Source organism: Ptychodera flava, chromosome 1 (genome assembly GCF_041260155.1).
Source record: "Ptychodera flava strain L36383 chromosome 1, AS_Pfla_20210202, whole genome shotgun sequence".
In the NCBI taxonomy this organism is placed as follows: Eukaryota; Metazoa; Hemichordata; class Enteropneusta; family Ptychoderidae; genus Ptychodera; species Ptychodera flava.
The window spans coordinates 32,338,085-32,347,882 of record NC_091928.1 but is presented as its reverse complement, the minus strand read 5'-3'; the positions used below and the strand labels follow the sequence as shown (position 1 = coordinate 32,347,882).

Below are 9,798 nucleotides of genomic sequence, written 5' to 3'. Positions count from 1 at the left end.
GTTTGGCCCAGAGTACGATTCATGCTTTAACAATAATATTGTATATCAGATACAATGCAACGTGTAGACAAGGCATGCGCAGAAACCTCGTATTTCAACACAATTTCATAACTGAGGGATAAAAATTTGAAAATCTATTGATTAACAGAAAAATTATTGAAATAACAAAATAAAGATAATGTCTTTCAGAATGTTTGAAATGATTTATATTTATATATATATATATATATATATATATATATATATATATATATATATATAATATATATATATTATTGCCAACTATGTTGAAACATATGTTCATAGTATATACTGTATTTATATTAACATACACGTAATTTAAATTTACTGAAGGTAGAGACTGCCGATGTGACAGGCTTGCTATCTGCGTAAGGTTTTCCTTTCAGTTGCAAAAGTCTAATATAATAAGCTTCCCAGCACGATACAATGCAGTCCAAGAGTGCTGAGCCGAGGCAGGATTCCTTGAATAGGTACTCCCTGCAGTGTTGGACTATTGCCACAAGCAGCGCCACAAAATGACCCAATGGCGAATTTCAGGGTTTCACAATCGTATACACACGCGAGTAAAGACCAAAGTTGAAGTGCAGCCCAGCCCGGTGAAGTTTCACGGAAAATGCATATATTCTAGATTATCGGTTGGTGTACACATACGCTGGAGAGTGACGACGCCGGTGTATTGTGGACTCTCTTGCGTTCAGGTCCTTGTGACGGCTTCGTTGGACTGTTCCGGAGATACCTGGTTGCGGCTGCCGTTGCAGTAGAATGTCTCCTTCAGTGCTCGCCTGAAGTGGTCCCACATCAGGGCGTATATGATGGGGTTGCAGCACACGTTGCAGAAGACCGATATCACCGTGAATTTGTAGAAATCGCCGTTCCAGTCCAAGGGTCCCCCGAACACCCAGTTCTGGAAGTACGCCAGGGACGGCACCGTCCAGCACAGGAAATACGTGACGACGACGACGCACAGGGTCTTCGTCACGTTCTTGGAGGCCTTGTTGAGCATCCCGTCGCCCTGGTTCGAAGACAGACTGTTCGTCTTGTGGTCGTTGGCCCGCTTGCGCAGCACCAGAAAGATTTTGAGGTAGCAGAACACGAACACGGTCATCGGGAAAGCGTACTCGACGACGAAGACGAGGACGCCGACAAATCTGCGCAGGTGATCGCTGGGCCACTGGTTGGAGCAGGTGTCACCTTCAATGTAGTGGACGTACGGCCAGAACCACTCATTGACGAAGCCGGCGAACCATATGATCGGTATGACGATACGGACTTTGGTGATGTCGAACTTGTTGTGATGGAGGACCGGGTGCACGATGGCAAAGTACCTCTCGATTGTTATTGCGCAGAGGTTCAGCGACGACGAATCAAACAAGGACCAGAGGGGGTACAGGGAGAGCCAGAACTTACACAACACCGTGCCGCGTAGTCCCGCCGGGAGAGTATCCACCGAGGTCCCGAGGTAGCTCAGCACAAAGACGAAGGAACTTGTCAAGTCGATCAACGACTGGTTCAGTATGAACATGTTGGTGACTGTTCGCAAAGATTTAACCCGAAAGAACACGAGACATACCAGCGCGTTTCCAGCGACCCCCAGGCAGCCAACCACGCCAATCCCAACGTTAAAGAGGACGGCTTTGACACCGTCTCCGGGATCTTCACTGGAAGTCGTGTTCGTGGAAACGTTGACCTCGTCCATCTTCGGAACGATGAAACGGGTGGATCGGTAGATGCGATCCCACTCCGCTAGCCTGAAATGACGCATGTCGAGTTAATTTAATATATAATAACAAAGAAAAGTGTTGGTGTTGCCGAGGAAAGAAAGTTTGTTGGTTAAAAAAGGGGACGCAGATAATTAAAAACGTGCATGGTAAAACGAAATCTCAAACCGGTAAGATTCTTACGTGCAGAATCCGATTACAAAGTTATGATTGAATATTTTAACATGACACATTACTGAAATCGGCCGCGGTCGTTGGAAGTTCTAACTGTTGACAGATTCCTTTGAACATCGAATATTCAAAAAACAACATCCGCACATCTCCCGTTCCGTTGAATTCAGTTCGTGAGAATATGCGTACGATAATCGAAATTTAATATAGTTTAACGCCTTCCCCGGAACGCTCTTGTGGCACTTATCCACGGCCCCTAATCGGATATATGTGTGCTTGGGCGAGAATAGAAAGCAAAACATTGCGTCAGATACATAGACAGAAGGCAGGCAGACAGACAGACAGACAGAGAGGCAGGCAGGCAGGCAGACAGACAGGCAGACAGGCAGGCAGGTAGGCAGGCAGGCTACTGACTGACTGACCGACACACTGACGGATCGATAACATAGACACACGTACACGTATAATATTCCACTGTGTGGGTTGGATGTTGCATACATCTGCACACAAACCGATAAAGGAATTGGCGACATATTGTTAAAAAAACACAGCTTTGAACATCCAAGCATTGAGTAATTTTGCTGTCACAGGACCATACGTGTCAGTTGGTGTCAACTTATATCAAAAGCAGCGAGCAACGCTGTGTATTTACTTACCTAGATTCCTATAGAGTGGAATGAAACAGTCAGTCTGACAGAATTCCTGGACATAAGTAACTTCTTGACAAATTAAACCGATGAAGTAAACGTCTTAATGAAAGACTTAAAAAGCGGGGAATCGGTGACGTCACATCAGGATCCTCTGGGACTCAACTGTCGACAAACCTGTGACGGGAGACAAATTGAAATTTGTCAGTGATGTGGTTGGTGAACGAAGAGCGCTCTACTCCTGGCCGCCGAGTTCGTTGGTTTGGTGGATCGCTTACGAAGTGGTAATGTCAATAAATTCGCTGACGGACTCGTTACATATGGTGACAGTTTTCAGCCGCGGAGTCTCGCGAAGTGAAAATCCTCGGGAGCGTACCGCAGGCACAGATCCGTAAAAGTGTCCATCGGACGGCCTTTGAATGTCGTTCGCCCGAGTCGCGTTCCGCCGAATAGGTATACGAGGCAGCAATCACATGTCTGTCAAAGACGTAAGGTATAGTTTCAGGTTGACAAAAATTGGATGCTACAATCAAGAGGCTAGGGAGTCCTGGTGCAAATGGGGGAAGCTGTGGACTCTGTTGTGCCGTGCACAGGTTTAGTTTACTTTGCAGTGTCATGGAGATAGCGATGCCTTGTATATGCTGACGAGTGGGGAAAAAACACATTAAAAGTACACGCGACCGCTTTCCACTCTCTGTAAAATACAAGTGAATGAAATGATATATGAAATAATAAAAACGTGTACAAAACGTGATCTTCACGTCCAAGTTCTTATCACTATGGTCATTGGCCTTGATATGTTGATTAACATCGTTTATTGCGAGTGTTCAGTGTCACTGTTGACACGTATCAAATAGATGATGATTTTTCACATCTCAAATGGATAATTTATTCATTGAAACACATTATTAAACGCGAATGTGTCGGGTCAATAGTGAACCATACAAAAATATGCCCGTTTTGACAAAGGATATTGTGCACTGCATATCCATAAAAATTTATGTACCAACTATTTTTGCGAACGTCGACGTAAGTCTCGCCAGAAGCGAGGGCAGCACGGAGCACTTCTGAGACGGGCTTTTGTTTCGATACCCGCGTAACACGTGCTACTGTACCGTTGAATATATCAAGTAAATATCTTGGGATTACTAGTATGTAAAGTACTGCACCGTAGTTTCACATACTTACATTCAAACACAAAATCACTTCGTTAACAACACCCACCACACAGCACTGAAAACCGTTGATGCATTCAACTTACAGTCCGATACGACCACAAGATACTAGGAATATACACACGACACTCAACTCCCAAGTGTCGAATGAAGGAAATAAAGTGGCCGATGAAACCGGAAAAGTTGAGTGCACATAAGAGTACAAGCTTAATGCAATTCAAGTTCAACAGTGATCATTCGGTTTTCTCTGATGAGCACTGTGATGAGTAAACTGAAGCTATAGATATAATTGCTTTATATTTGAAGTAATATGATATATATTTACCATACATATATCAATATAATTATGTATCATAACGTCAATCTAAATGTAGTTACATTTAATGGAAGTGTATATATCACAGAATATACACAGTCATATACAAACTGTCAGATAACGAGAAATTCAACAAAAATATTTTATCATGATTAATATCACTGCTGCGAATGTTGCTATCTACAACTGGAAGTCCAATGAGGAAATATCTTTAATTCCGCATGGCTGCCGTCTTCAATAATCTTCCAGTTAGCGAGCAGATATGAGACTCCTGGTGATGTTAGCCTGTACAGGAGCGATCGCGGTTGGTGAAGATACCGGCAGACTTCGCCTTCAATAACGCGTGGGCCTACATCTGATTTAATGATATCACTACAGAATTTTCCACAAAAATGAAGTTTCTTCTTTTCCAGTAGCTGGCCCTCGAAGTTCTTAACCGTTCTTTCTCGTTTGCGCAGAATTAATTCCATTTTAGTGAAATGACTCGCCGGAGAACGCAGCTTTAATCTTTAATTCCAGATTGTAGACACCTGAATGTCGGGTCAAAATTTTTTTTGATTATATGTTGTCAGAAACGTTGAAGATGTGGTAATCACTCGTCGGAAGCCGCCACGTCACCACGGCTGGTTTTGAGAAATGCGATAACATAACACATCGACTGGATTACGAAGGATTAAATTTGCTGGCGGCAGAGATGTTGCCGCTGAAATTACATTTCTCGTGACTTGGCTGGGTGACCAGTCCCCTGACAGAACGTACGTGTACAGCTATTGCAGTCATTCTCCCTTCAGTTCACAAACATCGATTTAGCTTTGAAGGAATTGGGATATTCACTATTAAATGAGCGACAAATGTGCATGTGATCTTATTAAATACTGGCAAATTAACTGATTGACTGAGTTGCTTTCTAATTAATTGGTTTATTGAACACGGGATGTTTTTTCGAACAGTTACCCGGCGTGCATGAGTGCCGATATCCACACTACGATTTCGCTAAGGTGATTGGAAAATGTGAGCCAGTTACACACGATTTGGGGATTAATAATCGATCAATCAATCAATCAATCAGTAGGTGATTAATCAATCAATCAATCAATCAGTTAGTAACCCCTGATTTTCTGATCAACATATCAAATCTTCCAGAAGACAATTATTTTTTTTGCAAGTGATAATCGTTACCATGACAAATTACTTTTCTCTTATGAAGGTGTTACCTGTGACGTATAGTAATTTGGTCTTTCCATTCCAACCATGCATACGTACCAATAAACATTCACAGGGCACTGTCGTCTCTACATGTAGGCCGGCTACACGGTAAGTGCAAACACTGTATCTTGTACAACCAGGAAGTTCCTCGCCGCGTCTCATACGACGGTCCTGTCACACGGACAGCGCGGCGACGTTATACAAACAGCACGGAGTCGCTCGGAAGGATATAGCCGTACAAGAAACCAGTCGGATGATATTGACAGCTGCGCCGGTACGACACGAAGCATTCAAAATATCAACAGTATAGTGTAATAACACCACGGTTGCCATGTCACTTATTCCCACATATATTTTTTTCCAACTGCGCTATAAAACGCTGCCTTTAAGTTTGCCACGTCAATCACAGCCAAGGCACATTCCATTGTGCGAGGTATAGAATCAGGCCTTTCAAAAGGAATGAAACGACGCTCAGAAGAAACTGTCTTCGGGGTTTAAAACCGGCGAAGGTTTCACGGGTAGTTGATTGCGTTGCATGATCGGCGATTGTGTCTCTGTTTACTGCCTCTCAACTGAGATTGAATTGTTCGGATGCTCACAATAGAAAAAAAGATATCCTGTTTTCAGTTATAGATTGTAATTTGAACACGCAATGCGATATGATTTCGTTTCCTTGAGACGCAATTTTAGCTGTCCATCAGCTATGCATTCTCCTCTGTCTGTAAAACCAAGTCGTGAACTATATTAACCTTAATAAAAGCTGCTTGTTTGTGTCAAGTTTTATTCATATTGAGTATTATTGCACTGATAGAAATCACCTGAATGCAAAGCGGAAAATGGACATATCCTGAGAAAAAAATCATTAACTGAAATCGCCGACAGAACTTCAAGCATTGCTTAGAAGTAAAGGCCCATGCAGTTGCGGAAAAAAAATCGCCATTGGGCTAATTTTTGAGGCATGGTGAAAGACAAACCCGAAAAGTTGACAAGAAGGTAGATGGCCGAGGTGTTATTTAACAAAGTATAAACTATCGTAAAATAAGAAATTTTGAAGGAAATACTTTAATACAAAAATGTAATTGTATGTGTTATTTCACCATTGCATTGGACGCATGATATCATGCAAGAAATGTTCAGAATGGAAGAGCTTAAAAGACCACAAAAATACATCAAACCCACGTGATTGCTTACAACAAATCCTGATCGACTTTGAGATTCCAGGAGAGTACATCTTTCCTTCACCTTTAATAATAGCTTTTAGATGATGTCTTGGAAATATTACAGACTATATGTTGAGTCTTAAGCGCTTAAATAAAACCACTTAAACTCTCACTGTATGTATGTATAAAGATACAAGTTAAAATTACTGAATCCAATTTTTTATTAGTAAGGCTATCAGAGGAGACAGATTGCTACCCATTTAAAACCAATTTGTGGAATGAGAATTTAGATAAATTTTCACGGCTAGGATAAATGGCAGGTTAAGTTGACCAACGCCTGAGGAGTAGCAGGGGAAATTGCTTTTCTCTAGATTCGTGTGCATCACCTAGGCAGGTAATTGTTTTTCTTCCACTTTGAGTCATCCACCTACGGCTGTATTCTTCCCCTTTTTTGCTAAGACTACTAACTAAACAAAAGTTGCCTTTGCGAAGTACAGGAGCGCAACGTCACGGGCGTTGCAAATGCTCCATATTCCAAAAATTCTGGCGAAACATATTTCGCGGTCTCGAAATTCTAAACATTGGATTGGTATTGTCAGCGTGTATTTTCTGATACATCTCTAGGAAAACAAATGCTGAGACGAACTAATGAAAGGAAGCAATCATAATATATTATTGAAGTTAGTCAAACTCCTTCGAGATTCACTTCATGTTTGAAGTCCATGAAGTACATTATTGAGCAGGTATGTCGGCTATCTATGTGAAATACGATATTGTTACTATCGGATAACAAATCAATAGCACATGCAAATTTCAAGGGCAAGCTCTGTGATGAACAAACACAAATTATTGAATAATTATAGAATCAGATGGGGAAAATATTGAGGTTTTGCCTTGCACGGAAGGTATGTAATGAACATTGTGTGCCATTCTGTGAGAGAGAGAGAGAGAGAGAGAGAGAGAGAAGAGGAGAGAGAGAGAGAAGAGAGGAGAGAGAGAGAGAAGAGAGAGAGAGAGAGAGAGAGGAGAGAGAGAGAGGAGAGAGAGAGAGAGAGAGACAGACAGACAGACAGACAGACAGACAGACAGACAGACAGACAGACAGACAGACAGACAGACAGACAGACAGACAGAGACAGATAGAGACAGAGAGAGAGACAGACAGCCACACAGACAGACTGACTGACAGGGGAAAACAGAGTCAGACAGACATAGAAAGGGGAGAGGGGAGAGGAGGGAGAGGGAGTCGAGATAGAACGCAAGAGATTTAATTCAAGTTTCGATGTATTCTATTACGAAACTAAATGAACAAATGAATAACTAACTAATAAAAAATGCATAAGTTTGATATGGCATGCAAGTAACTTATTTTAATCCTAAATTACTCTTAGTTAAATTCGTGGGAACAGACAGGTTTCTGTGCGGTTGATTTCATTTTTAATTTGCACACGTTACTGGAAGTAGTAATTTTGGATTGCGTGTCGTCATTAAAAAATCGCGCAAGGTTTTCAAACTATCTAACAGTATCGCGGGATTTGCTGCTGAGAGAGGTTAGCAGTTTAGAGTTGGTATGTGTGTGCGATACTGAAGATATTATTGAAGTAACCGGAAACATGTTTTTCATCGTTCTAGGTTATAAAATTTGCAGTTTTACAATAACAGTATGAAAGGAAACCCCTCAGAATATGAACAGATATTGACGTCCTTTTATGTCATAGATATATCAAACTTTATTCGGTGTATACCTGTTAAGGTTTTAGTATCATGTTAACATCTGAAAAGTTATTAAAGCAGTTAATTGCGTCGTTTTTTCTTTGAAGAGTGAATAGGCTTTTTCGTCTCTGATGTGGAGCCATTTTTACATCCCTCTGTCATACAAACGAATCAACTCTTGCAATTTATTTTGCAGTTATCAATTGGCTTCTCATGCTTAGTACTTCAAAGTTGCTTGTCGAGATTCCAAAAGACGGACAGACAGACAGACATTTCTGCAATCTCATTGCGCAATGTGAAATCGCAGGAGAATAGCTTTAAAGCGGTGAAACAATCAGCCGAAACACGTCAGTAGACACATTTGTATAACGATAAGGTCAGTGAAAGAAGTGAAAAAGCTTTTTCGTCTCTGATGTGGAGCCATTTTTTTTTCTGAGTTGCACAAGGAGGAGCATTAAGCGACTGTTGATAACAGAAGAGGTTAATTGCAAGGGCTGCTAGCCAACTGCGAGGTCTTCTCGAGAAACCAAATATTTAGCCGACGTGTTTCCTTCATGGTATAACAGTTGCAACCTTGAAAAGACTAAAAAAAAATTAGAATTTCAAACAAAATACGCCTGCAGTCATCAAAGTGCATGGATGCGAAAAATCGTGAAAGATGAATCTCCCTCCGTTATCACTTACCTTCACAAAGCCACTGATGTGCCGAGTCAAACATTTCAAGTTTATGAGCTGCAGGCAGATTACAATTTGTCGAACCGGTAAATTTTGAATTGCATACACCCATAGTATTTAGGTCATTGAGACGGCTTCACGACTGCCGTCGGTGAAAGAAACGCGGTGGGCTTACGATGCCAGCGTCGTGTGTTAGCACACAAATATCTGCTTTCGTTTGGTTTCTGGTATTGTGCAGTTCTCTTGCCGCCTGCGCGGGAATCGCTTACATGACAAATGTCAGATATTTCTGTAATAATGGCGCTCCTTTTCAGCCGCTGCAACCACAGGCGGACCCATTAAGTATTACTGAGTTTTTCACATGTTTCTCTATCATTTTCTCTTCTTTCTTCATGCTCTGAATGATCGGAGTAAATAAAATAAATGGTTATATAACCTAACCTAGCCTCTGTGACTCTTTATTTAATTTACACTCCATTACAAGGACGTATATCTCTCATACACACATGTTGTGATTAATTAGTCAACACAACTAATTATGCTAATCCGTGGACTTATCAGAGGTTAGTCAACATCGGAAAGATAGTGATGTTAATGAAAAAGGGGAAGGTATGAAGATCTTGGGAAATGTGTCTCGAGGACGTCCGTAAACCTAGTGGACGCTTATATATTCATGATATGCGCAAACAAACACTGCTCATTATTCAAAAATAAACGGGAAGTTAGATCGAAAGGAACGCTGGAAACGCGCATGCTTTTCGTTGCCAAGCGCCAAATTCTCACATAACTAAGCAGACATGGTCCTGCTCCATGTAACAAATGCCACCCAGAAAGTATCGACAGACCAAGCAGAAAAAGGTTGCCGGAGTGGCCGTTTCATGAGTTTTTCAACAAAATTATATAGATGTATGTTTCACGTCGTCGTTTTCTGGGAGTGTATATACCAAGTATAATTTACAAACCGCGTCGTGATTCAAGGCACAATGGTGACACATT

At 41.4% G+C, this 9,798-nt stretch overlaps 1 protein-coding gene across 1 annotated transcript; it reads right to left on the bottom strand.

Annotated features, from left to right (window-relative positions):
* Positions 1-283: 283 nt before the first annotated feature.
* LOC139137516 (galanin receptor type 1-like) lies at positions 284-3,178 on the bottom strand. The gene is made up of 2 exons (XM_070705705.1): positions 2,567-3,178; positions 284-1,769 (listed from the first exon to the last, which is right to left on the bottom strand). The coding sequence occupies exon 2, from the start codon at positions 1,715-1,717 to the stop codon at positions 716-718; it is 1,002 nt and encodes a 333-aa protein (XP_070561806.1). The 5' UTR covers positions 1,718-1,769; positions 2,567-3,178; the 3' UTR covers positions 284-715.
* Between the last annotated feature and the right edge of the window lie 6,620 nt (positions 3,179-9,798).